General features: G+C 38.9%; 1 protein-coding gene across 2 annotated transcripts; it reads right to left on the reverse strand.

Annotated features, from left to right (window-relative positions):
* Positions 1–362: 362 nt before the first annotated feature.
* Positions 363–19,738, reverse strand: LOC114310757 (Got1/Sft2-like vescicle transport protein family). Of its 2 annotated transcripts, none has more exons than XM_082884083.1 (6): positions 19,424–19,713; positions 19,267–19,320; positions 1,987–2,060; positions 1,667–1,784; positions 965–1,023; positions 363–389 (listed from the first exon to the last, which is right to left on the reverse strand). In XM_082884083.1, coding segments are annotated over exons 1-6 (405 nt in total). In that variant the 5' UTR covers positions 19,523–19,713; the 3' UTR covers positions 363–388. The 2 variants fall into 2 exon arrangements, with proteins under 2 accessions (XP_082740209.1, XP_028112654.2); XM_028256853.2 differs by lacking the exon at positions 363–389 and adding an exon at positions 395–727 and having other exon boundaries at positions 19,424–19,738.
* Positions 19,739–21,312: the final 1,574 nt, after the last annotated feature.

The raw sequence follows: 21,312 nt of genomic DNA on the forward strand, positions 1-21,312 counted from the left end.
ATCTATATTATAATATCACAACAATCTTTTTTAAATTTTTTTTTAACCACCAAGGAACCATCCTAATTGATGAGGAAATTTGCTCATCTCCTCATTGATCATAGTTCGAATCCCTTACTATTTAAGTGAAAATCCAACGGTTTAGATAGATCGGCTAGTATCCTCCACTTTGACTTGTACGGGTGAGTCTTCATGATGTCAAGACACTCCTTTTATGTGGTAGGAAGCTAGCATTAAGTTAATTGAATGTGAAAATCATAGTGTGTTAGGTGTTCTTGTGTTTGGTTGAAAAAAGGAAGAGGACAGAGATATTTTTCATGCCTTTCACTATCTAATTAGACTTAAAGACAAGCAACAAGGGATAAGCTTTTGAACATCAGGAGATTCTTCTACATGATAGAAAAGTGGAAATCTTCGTTAATTCAAAAAGTCCAAACACAATTTAAAAATACATATGATTTCCACCAACAAAACAATTACATGCTCACTAAACCAACTTGAATAGAAACACGCCTTTCGTGCTAACTCAAAATTAAATGAAAAAATTAAATAAAAAAAAATAAGAATCAAACAAATCTCAATGATCCAGGTTTTTTTTTTTTTTTTTAAATGACTAAATGGTGAACACTTCTTTCAAATTGTGCGGGTCTAGATCTCTGTGTCAAATAAACGGATCATCATGTCAGACACCAACCTACGAGCAAATGGAATATAACTCAAACTGTACCTGAAACAACTCAAAAATGGTTGCATAAGCAAGATAGGAATTCATACGATACAACTCACTTTCAGATAGGTAATTGGTTAAACACCATACATTGAAGTTTTAATTATGTAAAGAAGTGTGCATGCGGAAAATAAGCAACAACTCTATCGACCTCAAAAATACAAGTTTGCACACAGTATAAGGGAGAGTAGAGTTCATGAAAAACAAACAAGAATTATGCATGTGAAAAGCACTCACCAAATTAGGGCACAGATCTCGCTTATAATTGCTAGTATTGTCAAAACCTTACTACGGATCTGCAAGCAAAAAATTCAGAAGATTAAAAAGAAGTTCCCAAAAACATTATGCTAGTGCTGATTCCATCTTTAAATGTCAAGGAACTGCCAAAATTCCTGTGTTGGACTCAACATGATGCAAGGACCAACAAAGAGGAGCCTATAAATAGAGAATGTGCAAAGAAACAAATGGCTTCTAAATGCACTACTTTTAAAAAAAAATGAGCCATTTCAAAATTTTCTTTTCCTGTTTTATGTATTTGATAAATTTTAGAGATATTTTTGAATTATTTACATATGCTCTTGAATTCTACCAAGTTGAAATTGATGTCAAACGTAAAACATAAAATCCAGAAGATAAATGTACAAAATGAACTTGGCTACCTAGGATAACCTATAATCCAATCTCATTGCATTTTTAAAACAGATGAAAGGATTAATGAAAAATGACGCAAATAAATTTGTCCTATGAAGAACTATTGTGTCCTTTTAATTGAACAGTGAAAAAGAGCTTATCCTCCATGTCAACACGTATTCCAAAGAACCTCCATTACAATATTCTCCCCATCTGGCCATGTAGTCAAGTATTCACTACATGTATTCCAAAGAACCTCCATACTACTACTACTACTACTTTCCTGTTCAGTAAAGCTCAGAGACTTACCAAGAGAGCACAAATGAGAGCTAAGACAACACACCCAACGTAAATAGCTGTTGCATAAATACGAACAGGGTCAAGCATCATTCTCATTTGTTGCCCAGGTCCAATAACGAATGCCGTGCTGCCACACATAGTTTCAAGTTTAAAATCTAATGAAATAAAAGTTAGAAGAGTTAAGTACCATACTGAAATTGAGATAATAATAGGAAAGAAGTTATATGCAACTTCCACTTGTTTGTGGTCATCTGGAAACTTGGTGGGTTTTAGGCTTTAGTATTGATGAAATAACATCATTTGGCTCAATCAGCTAATTTTAAACAAACCTTCCAACAGCCAACATATTCCCAAAGGTAAACAACACTGCAAACTTGATGGGTTTGGCAAAAACAATCAATGACTGCAAAAATATACAAGGTAGAAGACATGTTAAATAGGCATCACCAATTGATCAGTACATTTAGACAATAACATTCAGCAGCAGAAGTATCAAATGAAATTGCCTGTATCAAAAATTCAAATGTTAAAACATTTACAAATGTAAAAGACAATCTTCACTTCAACATCCGTGACTTGGTATTGTGCATTATCTTTTCCCAAAGTAAATATATGCAGTTAAAAAGAAATATGAAATGTTATTTATTCCTATTCCTATTCCTATTCCTGACATAGAAAGAAAGTTTTCAAATTTATAAAACCACAAACATCATCATTTTTACCCTCTAGTAACGTCTATGCTAATTACCAGCCGATTTGGTGAACTGTGAGAAAATTGAATTCATAACCCAATTGATCTGAATCTTTTCAGCAGATAGGAGCCGATAGGAGCAGATAGGAAACCAAAAACAATGATGTTGGGATGACAGCAGTGATATAGGGAACAGCCAATAGGGGAATCCAAAGTGCAAAGGTAAACACCTGAAAATCGTATAGGTGATCCCAAACATGCGGAAGCCTGAAATAAACAGTTTATGTCAGCTCTGAAGCCTGACAAAAACAGTCTGAGCACTCTTCTACAGAGTCCATAAGAATGAAATTTACAATGAAAATGATATGTGCAAACGATTGCAGGAATGGGAAAATTTCTCACACTTCTCATGGCAAAAAATGCAATTTGTGTCATTATTATCAGTAAGGAAGTGTTGTGCTGCTTTGACTAACAAGCCAAGAGCCTTCATCTACCCATAATGTGTCAAGGGATATGGAGCAAGAGACTTGGTAGTGACACCCTACTTACAAAGGTATGAGTACTTCAACACAGGCCAAACCTGAAGAAAGCAGCCCCAGTGGCATGTGACACCATGAAGGGCCCTTTGCAGGGGGCTGAGTGCCTCTTTTAAAGGCAACATTGAAGATGAAGATGTCCAAATTCTCCTACTTAGGAATTAGTAAATGTAAGGGCACATGACAATATGTTGCTTCTTCAAACAATGTAAAAATGACAAACTAGATCCAGCTATCTTTGTGGTTCAGCATTATGGATTGGGAACACACACAATTCTACTATGTTGCACGGACATGGACATAGGACACGACACAGACACATGGATACGTAAATTTTCAAAAAATGAGGGACACGACAAACTGGAGACACGTTTAATATATATAATTTTATTTATTTATTATATGTCTAAAATTTAAAAAAAAAATTAGTTCCTATACAATTATAATAATAATAAAATTAATAAACATATTTCTTAAATTTTTTTAATAAAAATTGATTTTTTTTTTTTGAATAAAAATAATTTATTCTATAAATTTTAGGTTTAATAAAAATAAAGATAAAAAAAAAGAAAAAAAGAAAAAAAGAAAAAAAAAGGGAGAGGGGAGAGAGAGAGAGAGAGAGATGCATTCGGGAAATAAAAGGAAGGGAGAGAAACGGGAGGAGAAAAGGAGAGAAGTGAAAAGAATAGAGTGAAATCAGAAAGAGACAACAGAAGAAGAAAAGAGAGACAAACCAGAGAAGATGAACCAAAGAAGAAGACGAACAAAGAAGATGAAGGATAGAGAAGACGAAGAGAAGGAAGCAGAGCAGAGAAGACGAAGAAGATTACCTCAGGTTAGGGCTTCTTCGATTCATCTCTTTTGAACAGATTAGGGCTTTTTCGTTCAATCAATCTCTCTGTAGATCTCTTTCCCTCTTTCTCTCCAACAGCTTAGGGTTCTTCAATCTTTGTCCAGAAAGCGTCATCGCGTGTCCACTTCGTATCCAACTGAAAAAATTCAAAAAAAAAAAAAAAGAGGACACGTTAGAGAGAGTGTCAGACACGTGTCCACAGCGTATCCGTGTCCGAAACGTGTCCGACACTCGTACGCCAGCCCTGGGAACGTGTCGGTGCTTCATAGCAATTCTATTTCAAACATACCCCTCAAAAAATTAGGAGTTTGACTTGGGCAAGTCCAACTGGGGTCTAATCAGCAAAATTTTAGGTCTTAAGCAATGAAGTTACACATTTGGTTTGGGCATAGGTTAAAAGTTGCCAACCCAAATTCAATTCTAAGTAGACCTGGAGGAGCTTTCACATCTGAATTCTATTATTAAAATTAATAATTATTAATACTAAAAATGAAATATACATATAAAATAATCATTAATTTTTTACCGTCAAATTATTTGAGATATTTTTTTCTCTTTTATTTTTATTAAGTGCTACACATTGGTTTAGGATGGCTTCCAGGATTTTTTTGTGTTGAATTCAGGTAAAAAGCCTAACTCAAGCTCTTTCAAAAATTGGAGCTCAGCCTAAAGCCGAGCTTGGGAAAATCCCTCTACACTTCAAGCTAAGTTTGGACAGATCCTCTCAGCCCAATCATACTTGGCCAACTTGCAGCCCTATCAAACATAATAAAAAAGAAATAAAGATAAATTAGTTAATATTGATATCCTAACAAATTATCATCTCAATCACACAATGCAAAACATGCTACAGTTTCTAGTATGTTAAATTTAGCATTTTAGTAAAATTCTCATTAACTTTTCAAAGTCCTAACCTGCTCGATAATTTATTTTTATATTTTTTTGCATAACAAATTTGGATTTAAGAGCTCAAATTGAAGCTTTCACATCCAAATACAAACTTACATTATATACAACCTATAAGAGGGGTTAATTTGAGCCCATTGAATTATTTGGGTCCAATCTGAGCCCAATCAGAAAGCCCAAAAATTAATGGGTCCAGAGAAATTATTACCAAGTGGCCTTGAATGTATTATATTGAATGGACCAGCGAGAAAGTCACCATATTGAGCCGAGGTTGGCTAGAGACAGTCCAACAAGCCCGTCTAAAGAGGCCCATATCATACGGGCATCTGAGGAGATTAATCGTTGCTTTCAGAAAAGATGAAACCCTCGGAGGAGATCCATTCTTCGAGATATTTTCTTAGTCTCGAAAGGGCTCAGAACCATGAGCCTAGAAACCTATTTGAGCTCAGACTCGAAAGGGTTCGGATCCACAAACCTAGATATCCGAAGCGCTTGGCTTCGAACGGATTTGAACGCAATCTAGAAGTATTCACCGAGGTTGATCTCCTCTTCGGGATTTTTCTCATCCTCAAAGAGATCACCACCTTAGACAAAGTAATTAGAAAGAATATTGCCAATAAGCCTTGCACATGTACTCCATCCTATATCATAAGGTGCTTATAAATAGCACCCACCCATAGCTTTACAAGAATGAGGATTTTGGAGAGAATATTCTAGGAGAGAACTAATTTCCCTTCTCCACTATCTACCTTGAGAGTGAAAGTGAGAGATCCATGAAAGAGCCTTGTTATTATTCTCTCTAACTACTTTGCCTTCTTCTTTACCTAACCTTTTCTTCTCATCGTCTCTTCTTTATGTGGGTTTCCATTAGTTGTGACCATTGAAGAATCTTTGCCTCTCCATATTTTTCTAGGAGATTCAAAATTTCCGACAACATTCAAATTTTCCGTTCAAAGTTTCTTGCGACATTCGAAGTTTTCAGCAAGCCTTCAAAGATTCTGGCAACTTTCGAATTTTTTCAGTGGACACTCAAATATTCCGAGGACTTTTCCGGCGACCTTCGAATTTTCTGGCAACATCCCCAGACCCTCTCATACATTTTTTGACGACTTCACTAGGGAGGCGGATTGGTTGATGGTTTCAACAAGATCCAGAACACATGCAACTCCGGCAAAGATGGTGGGGATGAAGAGCTGCATCAACAAGGATCTTCCAATGGTAGTGATGAGAGGACTCAAGCTCAAGACCCACCTCTCATCCTTGAAGCCATTCAAGGACTCCAACACACTCAACAAGAGATTCTCACGACCCTTCAAAATCTCACCCACCATGTTGGTGATGGGTTCGAATTTCACACCACTAGCAACAAATGGAGGTCAAACCAGCGTTGGCAAGCATCAACAACTTCATGGTGATATTGGGAACGGTCAAAACCATCAAGACCCACATGGTGTGCAAAATCACGCACTCAGAGGATCAATCCATGGACAACATGTGGCCCATGGAGCACAAAATCAAGCACCTGGAGGATTGAGCCACGGTCCATTGGTGGTTGGAGGAGTTTCTGGCGCGATAAGTAGTGTTCCGACAACAATGGGTGTTCAAGCAAGGCCCACGGGAATTTCTCTACAAAATGGTGCTCCATCCATGCCTAATTTTGTTTCACCAATTGTAAACTCTACCCATGTACCAAGCAAGTCTCCCTTGGCTCCGACAACAGCTTTCCAAGCCCAACCCGGCATATCCATGGCGTGTAACGAAGTTTATGGAACTCAATTCAACACATCGTCACTGAATGTCATATCCATAGATGCCAACGGTCAATATCACTACATTTCTTCAATGGTGATGAATTCTCTACACCCAAATGGTGAAGTTGCTTCGAGCTCGATCTTTGGGTACACCGTCAAGTTCTCTCCCTCAATAATTTCTCATGCTTACAGATGTGCAAGCCATGTTCAATCTAGAACGAAGCAAAATAACTCTACCTTCTTTGTCTGACCCAGACATCAAACCTCCATACCCGGTCGAAGTGTTGAATTACCCATACCTGGAGGGGTACACCATTCCAAAGTTCACCAAATTTGACGAAAAAACAAGGAAATGCTAGGGAACATGTTGTTCGGTTCATCGAGACTCTGGGGATTCATGGTTCAAATCACGTCCTTCGGCTGAGAGAATTCTCTAAGTCCCTCACCAACCGGGCATATAGTTGGTATGTTAACTTGACCCCAAATTCTATCCAAAGTTGGGAGGAGATGGTTAACAAAATTTATGCTAAATTCTTTCAAGTAGCTGAGAAGGTCACCACTCTCACTCTTTATAAGGAAAAGCAACGGGAGGGTGAAGACATTCTCGAATATGTGAAAAGGTTCCAAGACGAAGCTGTGGACTATCACGAAGCCGTAGAGGAAAACAACTTGGTTCAAATCTGTATTGAATGGGCATTGAACGGGTACAAGATGTTTCTTGTTAATCACAAGCTACCCTCCTTCTCAACACTAATTGAAGCAACTCGAAACATTAACATACCTCAGTCTCAATAGATCGGGTTCAAGACTAGTTATAAAACTAGCTTAAAGTCAACCCGAGGACCTTCTGTCACTGCGGCTTCTGCGCCCTCTACCCGAAAGTTAAAAGGGGAGATTCAAAGGTCAAAAGAAAAGGAGCTACGAAGATGACACTCCTTTTCCGTGTGGTATTGAGAAGGTGAAGGCCTTAGTCAAAGAATGGGTGGTAGATAGAGTCCTAAAGTTGCCTTATATCGAAGAGCTTTTGCCGAAGAAGGACACTGAGAGTCTTAATTATTGTGTTTTCCACCGATCACTACGGCATCCTACAGAAAAGTGTTGGACATTTAAGATCTTTAGAAAGAAAGTTGAAGTAGATGAGCTAAGGTCAAAGAACAGAAGCGCCAGGATATCCAGAAAACGTGGCTATGATGGCATATGACGGGCCAATGATTAAAACAATTGAAAACTCAGAGGATGAGGAGCATTTCCTCGAAGACGCCCTCGAACCAAAGGATGAGGAGCAGCCCCTCAAAGATGCCCTCAAGCCATAAGGTGAGGAGCATTTCCTCGAAGACACCCTCGAGCTAGAAGGCGAGAAAGTTTCTTATGGTGAACCCTTCGATCCAGAACGAAGAGTTGGTTACAAAGCACCCTTCAATCCAAGAAGAAAGCATCATGTTTGTATGTCATCCTACTTCAATGAGACCTATGAGTTGGTCAACTATGAACTGCTGAGGGTGGAAAAAGATCCGGATCACTATGCAAAGACTCTCTAGGATAACATCAAGTTCAAACAGTTCTTCGATCAGCTAAGGCTTTCCGAGGAAGAGAGAACTGAAATTACCAAGTCCATTGTCAACATTGTCGAGACACACCATGAGGAGGGCATGACAGTTGAGGGATCTATTCTGAGGAACGCAATTTCCAAGCAGACCGAAAGTACCCTTTTTCACACAACCGACCACTCTGTGCGAGCGCTTACATCAATGAGGTTGAGTTTAAGAGGGTTTTGCTAGATAGAGGAGCTTCCATCAGTATCATTACTTGGGCCACTCTAGAGAAGGCCAGGATTTCGAAGAAGACTACATCGTGAAACAACCAGTAGTCATCACGGATTTCGAAGGAGAAGAGAAAGTTACTCTGGAGAATGTGACAGTTGATTTGGCCGTAAGGGTGATTCACTCGGCCACTAAATTTCATATCATTGACTCCAAGACAAACTACCACATTATCTTGGGGAGGACTTGGATGCACAAGTACGGTGTCATGCCTTCAAGTTATCATCAATGTGTCAAACGCAAATGGGAAAATGAGACAGTCACTATAGAGGCTTCAGAAAGACCCTTTGATACACGTGAACCTTATTACTCGAATGCCAAACCAAAAGCCGAGTCAAGCAAACAACCGTTGTCCTAACTTTCCTCAATGCCCAAAAGCTCTCCTATCCCTCGGAAGGTGATGAAGGTCCGAGAGGGAGACAAGACAGTGTACTACTTATGAAGGTGTAAGGGGTTAGTCTCTCCCATAGTTAGGCCCGAGTTAAAGGAAGAATCTCCCGACGAGGACATAGTGATAAAGCCCGAAGTGGCTCCAAAATGTATGCAAGATGGACCGAAGCCCCAACCCGAGTGATTGGTGAAATCTTTCCGGATGCTCTCACAACACTAGGGGCAAAGGCCAACATCCCCTAGAAGAAGCCTATCTGTGACATTTACAGTTTTATTTTACTGCGTTGTCCAAGAAGTTTTATCTTTCTTATATTATACAGAAATTTATTTCCTCTATATTATGTTTCTCCATTGTGATTTATTGCTTGAGACAATTTCATTTTTGTCACCCCTTGAAGAAGAAAGGAGTAGTAGACTCGTTTGCTTGCCAAAGGGATCTTTCTTGCTGAAGTAGAGTGTGTGCTCCCACTCGGACTTTCGAGAGATAGCCCTTGCTTCCATTAGTGCGAGTTTCGAGGATCTTTCTTGCTGAAGTAGAGTGTGTGTGCTCCCACTCGGACTTCCAAGGGACGGCCCTTGCTTCCATTAGTGTGAGTTTCGAGAATTTTTCTTGCCGAAGTAGAGTGTGTGCTTCCACTCGAACTTCCAAAGGACAGCCCTTGCCTCCATTAGTGCAAGTTTCGAGGGCCTCGAGGTGGTGGACTTCTTACGGGAAGCCATTTAGCTGAAATAATAAAACCAACAAGCAATGAGGGCAATATCAAATTCAACTTATCAGAGTTGAGTGAACATCAAACAAGCGGTAACGATTTATTTACAATCACCATACCGGGGGGCTGTTAGAATTTACAATCACCTACCACCAATTTACCATCACCTACCACCACCTACTCCTCACCTACTCCTCACCTACTACACTCACCCTCTCCTATATAATGAGCCACTCACCATTTGTAATATAAATCAATCAATACAATCAATAATAATACATCAGTATTTTTTTTAACATGGTATCAGAGCTATAAGATTTAGGCTTGTATTTTTTTCTCACCGGCGGGCAGCCGGCCGGCAACCTTGCCTTCGCTGCCCGCTGGAATTTTTTACACATACCTTCACTCCTCACGGATTGCAGCCACTCTCTCCTCCGTTCGATTCACTACCACCATCTTGGTGTATTCTTTTGCTACCAAGTGCTTGATCACCAATCACGTATTCACCTAGCTCAAAAGCACTCCGATGAACGATAGCTGGACCAGATTCGTCATATTCACCTTGGATATCCACATCAGCTGGAAGGTGCTGAGAGAAGCTAGGATTGAGCCTCCAATAGTGATCACTTGCCCAATAGTGATCACTTGCCCATCTGGCAATTCATAGCTTTTCTCCACTGAAGAGCTGCTCTTGGCAGTTTCCAACTCCTGCTCATAATCAAGGGCAACATACGCAAGTTTCTCTTTCATGTCACTGACAACTCCTGCTCCATCCACCAGCCCCACGGCGGCGCCACCTCCTGTGGTGTCCGCTCCACCAGCAACGAAACCACCAACAGCTCCTTTAATAAAGTCCCTCTTGGGGTACCATCAACAGCTCCAGTGGTTGCACCCTTGATCGTTTTCATCATTGGGGTATCATCATCTTCCAAATACCTAAGTTCTGAAGGATCCATAGATCTCCTTTAATCCAGAGACAGATGCAAAAATTGATCTGTGTAGGAGACGATTGGAGATCGGGGAGTGAGTGAAAAAAAGAGGACTACAGAATTGATAACGGGAAGAAGCATGGTTACAAAGGAAGAAGCATTTCAACAGCAATTTCAGCAGGAGCAGCACTGACAGTCACTTCTGCATTGATCGATGCTGGGGGTCAGACCACCAGAATTGATAACGGGAAGGAGTACTAACCTTACACCACTCACGTGATCCCACTCACCAATGCACTTTCATCTCTCGCCTCTTTCCCCTTTCACAGTCACATTCCTTTTTTTATTCAACCCACTTCCTCCAATTTTTTATCAACTTTTTTATTCTACACTGTTCTCTCTCTCCTTTCTTCACTTTTCCAACCCATGTGCACCTTTCTTTTATTATTATTATTATTTTTTTTTTTTCACCACCTTTAGTTGCTGCTTTATCGATTAATTAAATTATTGGATCCATGTCATTCTTACATCTAACAGTATTATCATACGCCACACCCACTCCATTTCTTTATTTTTTTCTTTTATTTCCTTCTTTCCACCCACTCTTGTTCCCCACTCATAGTTTTTTATATTTATTTTATTCCCTCTTTTGACAAGGACACGAACCACACACTGTTTTGCACACCCATCACCTTCTTTCCCTAATTTTATTTTTTATTACTTTACCCTTCCGAAATTTTTCTTCACCTTTATCCCCCACTTCATTTTATTTCTTATTATTATTCTTCTTTTCCACCAAAAAAAAAAAAAAAAAAAAAACCGCAGAAGAAGAAGACGAACTGCACACCAAACTCATTTTATTCATATCAGGGGATCAACCCCGATCACAATTTTACACCAACATAAAATATAAAAAACAAAACAAAACAAAACAAAACAAAACAAAACAAAAAAAAAAAAAACAAAACAAAACAAAACAACCACATCCACAGGCAGGATTTTTCTTCTCTACTCTGCTGTAGTTCTCTTCTTCTTGCCTCCGTCCTGGACGGCCCTTGCCGGTGTTGCCTCCGTATTTCCCACTCCACTGGGCATGATCACTACTCCCTGCTCCTCCACTGCAGCATATGGCGGACCTCCAAACCGGAACATCATGGTGGCCTTCCGCTTCAGCTCCTTATTTTCCGCCTTTAGCACACTTATCTCTGCTCGCGCATCCTTATACATGCGTTGGAGCAGAGCCAGCTGGGAGTTTAACTGCTGCACCTCATTTGCCCTACTCTGCAGCCGGTTCGACAAGTTTGTAACCGCCGTCATGGTTTCCACACATGACTTTGATGTATACTGATTGGCTTCCACATCCGACTGCACTGCCATTCTTTGCTCCACAGACCGCATCGGAAAGTCCAGCGGAGTAAACTCCGGGGCACTCGGTTGAGGTTCCAGTGCCACCGCTCCAGTTCTCTCTCTTGTGGACTCGTTCAGTTCTGGAAAGAGCGTAAGCAGACCACGGGAAGAGGAGGCCATGTTCTGGGTAGCTGGACGGGAAGAAGAGGCCATGTTATGGTTGCTGAGTATTTCAGAGATGGGTTGGTTACAGAGTGTTTACAGAGTGTTACCAGTGTATCTCTCTCAGCCCACGAAGAGTTTTTCAGAGGTTTCAGACTGGTTTGATTTCCACATGTTCTCTCAGCCTCCGCCTTCATTTATATAGCACATGACGAAGAGGCCGACACGCGCACTGTCGATCACGTGCATCGTCGCGTGTCTGGCGCGCCTTTTGATGGCACGTCTTTTTATGGATTGGGCACGCCTTTTGATGGCACGCCTTTTTATGGATTGGGCACGCCTTTTGATGGCACGCCTTTTGAAAGATTGGGCACACCTTTTTGAGGGTGCGACTTTTTAAGGGTCCGACAAGACTCTGTAAACTGTCCCGACATTGATTCCGGTTAGCTCCTTTATGGGTCCGACAAGACTCTGTAAACTGTCCCGACATTGATTCCGGTTAGTTTCTACATGGGTCCGGCAAGACCTCGTAAACTGTCCTGCTACAACGGTCCGACATGACCCCATAAACTGTCTTCTACAACGGTCCGACATGACCCCATAAACTGTCTTCTACACCGGTCCGACATGACCCCATAAAGTGTCCTCTACAACGTTATGACACCCCCATACAGTGTCCTCTACAACGTTATGACACCACCATCCAGTGTCTTCACCAATGGTCTGACACGACCATACAGTGTCTCCTATCCTCTTTTATTTTTATGTATTTTCTTGTTTTGTTACTCTCTCCAAACTCAAGTTGGTTAGTTTCTATCCTCCTTGAGTTTGCGGGGGGCTGTTAGAATTTACAATCACCTACCACCAATTTACCATCACCTACCACCACCTACTCCTCACCTACTCCTCACCTACTACACTCACCCTCTCCTATATAATGAGCCACTCACCATTTGTAATATAAATCAATCAATACAATCAATAATAATACATCAGTATTTTTTTTAACAATACTGCTACAGCTTTATTTCTCTAACCCACTTCATAATTGACAAGCAAGGATTGGTCTTTCCGGGTTTGTCTCTAGTAAGTCAACATAATAGTAACAAGGGTTCAAATAGAATTCCATCATCAACTATTTATTTCCTGAGCATCCACAAAATCAACAAAACAGCAATATATGGTCTTAGTCTCTATTACATCAGTTTTTTCTTCCAAGCGAGGTGTGGGTTGCTTCACCAGAAGGACAGCCTAGGGAGCTTCATCACTATGGAATGTAAATCAGTCATTCAATTCCGTGACAGAGACAAAATGGCAACTTACCGCAAGTCCATACACGAGCTTGTTGACCATAGCAGGGATGGTCATACTGTACTGGTTGGGCGATGGCACAGTACGCAGGACCCTCGTATGAAACCCCACCAAGCTTCCTTGCATGCAATGATGTTATTAATGGCCAACTTAATTAGTACCCTTTCGGTATGTGTTGCAAACGCTTTCATTTTTAGCATCTCACAATAGAAAGAAGTTGTTGGTAACCATCCGTGAGTTTCCGGGATTCAAATTCAAAGGACCACTTCGGGAGCTAGATCAGGGATACTTCTAGCAATCAATAGATTGAAGGGGAACGGGCCGAAAATATCAGTGGTGGCTTTGTTTCCTTAAAGTTCTGGTAGTTGAGTAAGGTCTCTAAGCTTCGTTGCTCCAATTTTTTCCTATTCGTCTCCCTCTGGATCAATTCCTTGCCTATCAAAGATTTTGGTCCATCCACAAGGCTGTAAAAAGAGAAAAAGGGGTGGCTATTTAGTATAGGAGTGGTTTCGATTGTATGCCACGAGGTCCCTATGGACAAGGGGACAAGTGAATCATCGCTTTTGGGCACAGGCAGCCTTGTACCGACCTAAGCAGTTTATAGAACAAAAGGAAAACTAAACCAACCCATCTAACATACAAATTTTTGATCACGTTGAATCGAGCTCAAAAGAGCCTGGTGTCACTCGATAAGTGGTGCAAGAAAGATTTAGAATGCTATTTGATTCACTAAATTTGGATATAGGGAATTCATTCATGAAGTATATGAAGCTCAATGTGGAGGTTTCACTATTCTCAGAACCACAACAATCAATCATTCGACGACAAGATTTATATACAATATGAGGAGCTTATTTCCTCGGGGTTTCATTAGCAACAACATTTATTTTATTTGCTCTACAAATTTCAAGACAAGCAAAGCTAGCAACAACACTCACTTGTACTACATGTTCTCTCTCAACGTCAAATAGCTCAAAGCAAGTTTCAAATGTTCTATTTGCATCAAAATTATCAACATGAGTTCAAGATCTAGTAGCAGTGGTTCAGACACAAAAGTGAGCAGCAAAATTTCATCATTCTCGGATTTGACAAGTCTCAACATTAGTGGAGTTTCAGATTCCAAGTGAGGATTCAAAATATATTTTCTCAAGCATATCAAAGTGGGTTCAACAACAAACCTCAACAAGTCTAACAAAATTTTCAGTAGCAACACGAACAAAGCTTAAAGGATTCAAATTATCTCTCTCTATACCAATGGATCTTTGCAACATTAATACTCCATCTATGTTGGATTTATCAACACAAGATCTCACCACCAATGGGGTATTACAACATCAAAGCTTTATTCAAGTCAAGCTCATCAATGGAGGTTCAGATTTCAAGTTTTAATTCAGATCTTATATAATCAAGTCAAACAAATCCCAAGCATCAAGTTTCTATCTATATCAGTTCAGCAACAGAAATTTCATGGGTTGTACAATCAAGGAATTCACCTTCTCAAGTCAAGTTTGCACAATTTAACTACATTCAAGCAAGTCCCAACAAAATCATAATCTATTAGCATCAGGGAATAAAACATTGGGGGTTTCTTTCAAAGGCTTACCCACTGATCTAGAGTAGCAGAGCAGGAGAAGATGGGTCAATGATGAGCAAGACTGACTCTGGCAACAAGAAGTGAGCAAATAGTAAGGCTAAAACAGCAATAGTCAGGCCAAAAAGGGGCAGATCACGGCTAAGCAAGTCAAGGCCAGCAGAGGCCGAGGACGGCGTGGGCAGCATGTATCGGAGTTGTGAGCAGCGTGGGACAAGGCCAGCCCAAGCCGCAGACAAGTCAAGACCAACAAACGACCCAAGAAGCAATGCACGCACAAGGCAGGCGAGAGCTGAGCCGCAGCAGACCAAGGACCAAGAGGGGTCGGTGGCGTGACAAGCAGCTGGCGACGATGGGAGCAACGCTGTTGGCTTGCATCAGCAGCAAAGGGTCAGCAGCGTGCGAATGGCAGTAGTCCTCATTCGTCTTTGAAGCAAAGGAACAAAGCTTTGGTTTGTTCAATTTTTTTAGAGAAAGAGTTGGGCCAGCTAAAAAATCTTATAGAGAGTGAAGCTTGGAGACTTTGATTTCCAGAAGAGGCCAAAAATATTGTGGGTTTCACTTTGCTGGAGGAGAGAAGAAAATGGGCCTTCATGATTTTTTGGGTCGGCACTCGGCAGAAGCTTTGTTGGCCGTCGGTCTTGAGAAAATTGAAATCCTACTCTTTGTCGTGCTCAGAGCAAGAGGGCAAAGAATAAAAGCTTTTGGGTCTTTGTTCGTTTAAGAGAGAGAAGGAACAAGAATCTTGGTTATTTAATTATTTAGTAGAGAGTTGGTCTTCAATTTCTTTAAAAAAAAAAAAAAAAGGGAAAAAAGAAAGAAAGAGAATGGGTCGGTTGAAACTGTAGAGAGAGAGGGCTTACTTATTTGGTTGGGGGATCAATCAAGAACAAAACAATCAAATTTTGATTGTTTTGGAATTATTAAGCTGGTGTATTAATTAAATATTAAATCTTGATATTTTTGGGGCATCAAAAATCTGAGAAAGTATAAAAGTGTGTGGGCCAAACATGGCATAAGGACCAAAAATATTCTTTTATTTTTATGAGTTGTCAACCTTATCCATAGGTCACATTGAGACGAAATACATCCGAGGAAGTGACACAAGACATGTCCGAGGAAATGAAGACAAAATATGTTCGAAGAAGTCAAAATATGCATGTCCAATAAATTCAAAATTTCCCATACATGCAAGGAGCAAAATGCAAGAGGGGTTAACTTCAAGCCATTAAATTAATTGGGTCGAATCGAAACCCAATCGAAAAGCCCTAAAATTAATGGGTCCAGAGAAATTGTCACCAAGTGGTCTCAAATGAATTCTATTGAATGAACCCGTGAAAAAGTCAACAAATTGGACTGAGGAGGACTCATTAGGCTTATATCTCTAGAGAAAGTCCAACAAGCCCATCCAAGAAAGCCCAGATCATATGAGTGTCTGAGAAGGTTAATCATTACTTTCAGAAGAGATGAAACCCTCGGAGGAGATCCATTCTCCGAGATATTTGCTTAGTCTCGAAAAGACTCGGAACCACGAGCCTAAAGACCTATTTGAGCTAGCACTCTAAAAGATTCGGATCCACGAACCTAGAGATCTTAAACGCTTAGCTTCGAACGGATTCAAACGCAATCTAAAAGTCACTCCGTTAATGAGTCCCAAAACACTTGCGGGCTCAGAGCTTTCAGGGATCTACGCACCAGAACTATGGTCGTGACAGAGTCTGAACAAAGGACCGGATCCCGCGAACAGTGAATGGAGATAAATTCACTCTTCGGTTAAACTAGGTTATATCCATATTGAGGGCACGATCCAAGAGGTCCCTGAGACTCGACAATATTTGCGGTACAACGTTCTCTTGAACTACCCCTAACCATTCTGCAGCAGGGTGTCCTCTGGGACTACCCCTGAACCTTTGGGATGATTGAGAATCATTGGTTAGGCGTGGCTAAGAAAAGGGTTCGCCAAGACGTTGATCTCTTCTTCGGAATTTTTTTAATCTTCGGAGAGGTCACCTTCTCGGACAAAGTGGTTAGAGGGAATATTCCCCATGTGCCTTGCACATAGGCTCCATCCTACATCATGAGATGCCTATAAATAGCACCCACCCATAGCTTTACAAGGAAGAGGATTTTGGAGAGATTATTCTGGGAAAGAACTAATATCTCTTCTCCATTATCTACCTTGAGAGTAAGTGGGAGATTCATGGGAGAGCCTTGCCATTATTCTCTCTCTAACTACTTTGCTGCCTTTTTCACCCAACCTTTTCTTCTCATCATCTCTTCTCTACGTGGGTTTTCATTAGTTGTGACCATTGAAGAATCTTAGCCTCCCCATATTTTTCTAAGAAATTCGACATTTCCGGCGACATTCGAATTTTTCATTTGAAATTTTTAGCGACATTTAAATTTTTCGGCAAGCCTTCGAAGATTCCGGCGACTTTTCCAATTCAAAGTTTCTGCCGACATTCGAAGATTCCGGTGACTTTTACGGAGACCTTCAAATTTTCCAGCGACATCCACGAACCCTCTCATACGCAACCAAAACCATTCAAAACAAGTATGCTTATTCACGCCATTCTTAATAACACTAAATAGTGGAACAAGGATCCCAGCCTTCAGCAACTTTGTAAGGCTTGCAAATGGATGATCCCAGAAAAAATGTTCATATAATTCCAATGTTGTGAATAGAGCCAGCCAAAGGATATGATGACTATCAACATAGCCAACACCTAACCAACAAAAAAAACTACATCACTGAAAAGCATGAAACCTAAAGTAGGATGATTATAAATATTCTCTTTTAATAAAAATAAGAATCATGCAAAGAAAAAAAAATCAATATAATTGAAAAGCGTAAAACCAAGAGTATGATGATTATACATACTCCCTTTTACTTTAAACAAAATCAAGGATGATGAGAACATGACACTGTAACCAGATACAAAAACCTAAGTTGGACCTGTTATAAGAAAAACTTAAATTGTAAAGCAATTACAAAATTCAAAAAGAAACTTTTATGAAGATGGTAATGTTTTGAAATTTTTATAGTTGGGTGTAGTGTTTTTTGGGGTGCATTAAGGGTGTTGGGACTATTGTTGTAATAATCTTTTTCTTTTTTCTCTTCTTGTTTTTTATTTTTATTTTGATTGATGCTGATAAAAATAAATAATAATAATAATAAAAAGTGAGTTGATACAAGGTGTTTACTGCTTTGTCAGCAATATCAGCAATAGATGCAAATCATTTTCTTCAATAAATGTTATAGCAAACACCTCCAAGATCTTGTTGTCAGTACATAGTTTTGTATTTAAAATAATGCCGCAATCAATTTAAGAGACCAGTAGGCTTATGGACTAAGGATCACATCTTCTCACCATGAAGATCACGAAAGCAACTTAAAATTTAAAACAAAACCTAGAGGTTTTAAATAACCATAGGCTCAAGCCTAATAAGCAAGGCTCTCATAAAAGACAATCATCACAGCTACCTATCACTACTGAAATTTTACTCCTCGATCTAACTAATTTATTTCAACTGCATGTGAACATATGCAAGTTTTAGAAACATACCAGTAGGTCTAAGAAGTATGGACACGGATACAACACGGACACGCCGAGATGGTAATTTTCAAAAAAATACAGGACACGACACGTGGGGGACACGCATGAAATATATAATTTTATATATTTATTATCTGTTATATATATGAATATATCATTCAAAGATAATAAAAATTGCAATATGGCACTAATTCCTATAAATTTATATGATTTTTGTTTTATTATTGTATCTTAAGTTGTTTTGTTCAAACTTATAATTAGTTCCACATGTGTCTAATCAATAGACACGTGTGTCCTCCAAGTGTCCGAGTCTTTATAAAAATTTAAAAAATAGGACACGTTTTGAAGAGTGTTGGACACGTGTCCTAAGAGTATCCAAAAAGTATCGGTGTCCAACACGGACACAACACAGATACATCACCTTTTTAGAAGTGTCCGTGCTTCTTAGCAGTAGGTTCTTCATAAGAGATTAGAAGAAACATCTTCAAATCAATGGCGTGAAAAAAAAAAAAAAAAAAGAAGCTATTCTTGACTTCTTTGCACAGACAGTTAGAAGTTAAATTCATAATGACTCGGTAGCAAAACCCTAAACCCAAATGGAACTTTTACATTAATCAAAACATTGTCACACATTTCCTTGTAGTTGAAACTTAGGCCTGAGTGGCTGAGCTCTTGATTTTATAAAATACTTTTGATAGCAGTTTTGCATCGGATTCAATCAGAATATACATCCTCAGCCACGCCAAGAGTGGACCTCAGAGATATCCCCATAATAATAACACTAGTAAGTGGGTTAAAATCACTACCTAAGCAAATGCCAATCCTGTACATAATTCATGTCAACTTAAAAGAGTTTTTATCATACTTCCAATGCATGGAAGTAATTAGGGTTTTAGCAAAATTTTATAATAGCTAGATGGTCAATGAGTAAGGCTTTACACACAAGTTTATCATATAACATCATCTCTTTTCCACCTCAAGCACGCTAAATGAAACCATTTTACAAAAAAAAAAAAAATTTAAATAAATTAAAGCGTATTCGAAAAAGGTCATACCAGAAACATACAAACGAAGCCAGCAACCAAACATGCAGCGAATCCGTAAATTCTCTGCTCAAACAAGATGAACAAGAAAGCCTTAAAACCCAAATGGAAAAAACCTAATAATGTTTGAAAAAACTGAGTGAATTTATAATAAAATAATTCAAAGTACCTGCAAAGGGGATATAGAACAGAGGCCTTCTTGTCCATCCAACAGGTTGTCTTGTAACTCTTCGTCTCCGCCTAAAATTGACTGGTTCAGCTTCCACATTGTTGTGGGTTTGTTGAATATTGAGCGTCCTTGTGCATCAATGGCTTTTGATTAAACCAGATCAGTGGGCATTTCTCCTTCAGAGGGGTCACCGTGATCGACAGGTGATCATGTTCACAGAGATACCCATCTTATTTTGTATTTGTGGAACTACCCCAACTATACAGACTATTTCTAGAGATACCCCATTTGTAGGGTGCTTCAAGGGATTAGTCCAATTTTATAATGGGTACACACCGTAATTACTTTCGAGTGATTCTTACACTGTTACTTTACCTCTTCACACCTTTTATCTCGTTATACTACTAAAAAAAATAATATTCTTATTACACTTATTATATTACCAAAATTAACCCTAAAGTAAAACTCTTCAAAACTTGGCAACAAGGGCAAAGAGAAAGACAAGGAAGACAGTGAATGAAGCTCACAGCGAAGTGCCTGTTCGGTCACACAGTGCTAAACAATTTACATTTCTCTAGTGTTATGTTAGTGTTATGTTGCCAGAAAAAATAGATTTCTCCACCGTTTTGTTGTTATACATTTATAGAGCCACTTTCTTCCAAATAATGATTTTTAAATTTGTGTCGGGCTGTTCGGTAATACAATGCCAATGAATTAAATTAATCCAATGCTATATTACTAAACAAACTTTTTTTTTCCTGCAATATGTTGTCGTTCAATTGGATAATAACAATAAATTAATTCGAGGTCACTTGTGAAGTGTCTGTTTGGTGATACATTACTATACAAATTAGATTACTCTAGTGTCGTGTTGCCAAACTATGATAGATTTATCTAGTCACCTATTATTGTACGTTGAAAGATTTACTTTTTCCTTCATGCATCCATAAAAAACATCCATAAATCAAACACACATCCATAAAATTATACATAAAAAGTATCCGTAAAATATTCACAAAAATATCAAGTGTAAAATATATCCATAAAAGCATCCATAAAAACTGTTATTGTTTTCATCCATCAATTAAACATGTTTTCACAATTTGTCTTTATCAGTAGTTTTGGTAATTACTACAACAAGTGTACAGATGAATACGAGGTAGTATATGCTTTCTTCCATCTACTAGCACACAAGTGATGAAAACGAATCCAATTATTTGCTATCGGAGGTATTGGATGACCAGGTTATACGTATAACAAAGACATCAATAAGTAGAATTACAAAATAAGACATGGCAATAATCTAAGCAGACTCGGTAGTTTGTACCTATACAAAATAGTTTCCATTTACAAATCCTATGCAAATATCTTTTTGTTCAGGTGTTGCAATTGGTACTAATCTAAGTGGTAAAAACATCAAGCACTATTGCATGGATAAATGATAAAGAACAACTCGGTAGTATGATACTATCAAATAGCCCATGTCAAGCATAGTCATCCAATGATTAAATTCAAGGCCAGGTTCGAAGTTGGATAAGATAGAAGTAAGGTCATTAACCCTTTCATGTGAACCAAATAGTTGTACGTAATGCACTATATTCAAATGCAACTCAAGTGTAAGTCTTAGTTTTCTACCATTACCTCCCGCATCTAATGTCTTTATAATAATGACAAATCCAGTCTTCTTCCCAACGTCAAAAACAAAATTAATTAATGCTTGACAACTACTAAAAATCTAAAAATAATAAATACATTTATACGTCAAGTTATTAATAAAACTCAATACAAATTAAAAATTTAAAAAAAAATTGTATTCATAAAAAAACTTAATAAACCTCGTCTGTAATGAATTTATGACTGGAGTCCACTAATAATGCAGTACCTGCATT

Source organism: Camellia sinensis, chromosome 1, assembly GCF_055761805.1.
Source record: "Camellia sinensis isolate YWXY chromosome 1, ASM5576180v1, whole genome shotgun sequence".
Taxonomy (NCBI): domain Eukaryota; kingdom Viridiplantae; phylum Streptophyta; class Magnoliopsida; order Ericales; family Theaceae; genus Camellia; species Camellia sinensis.

Bases quoted from the DNA above. Each gene is read 5' to 3' on its own strand.
- LOC114310757 (XM_028256853.2), bottom strand. From the start codon at position 19,522: ATGTGGAAGCTGAACCAGTCAATTTTAGGCGGAGACGAAGAGTTACAA. The intron at 1,785-1,986 runs GTTTGTTTAAAA...TATGTGTGGCAG, and splicing joins AATATGTTGGCTGTTGGAAG to CACGGCATTCGTTATTGGAC. The intron at 1,024-1,666 runs GTAAGTCTCTGA...TTTTGCTTGCAG, and splicing joins CTCTCATTTGTGCTCTCTTG to ATCCGTAGTAAGGTTTTGAC.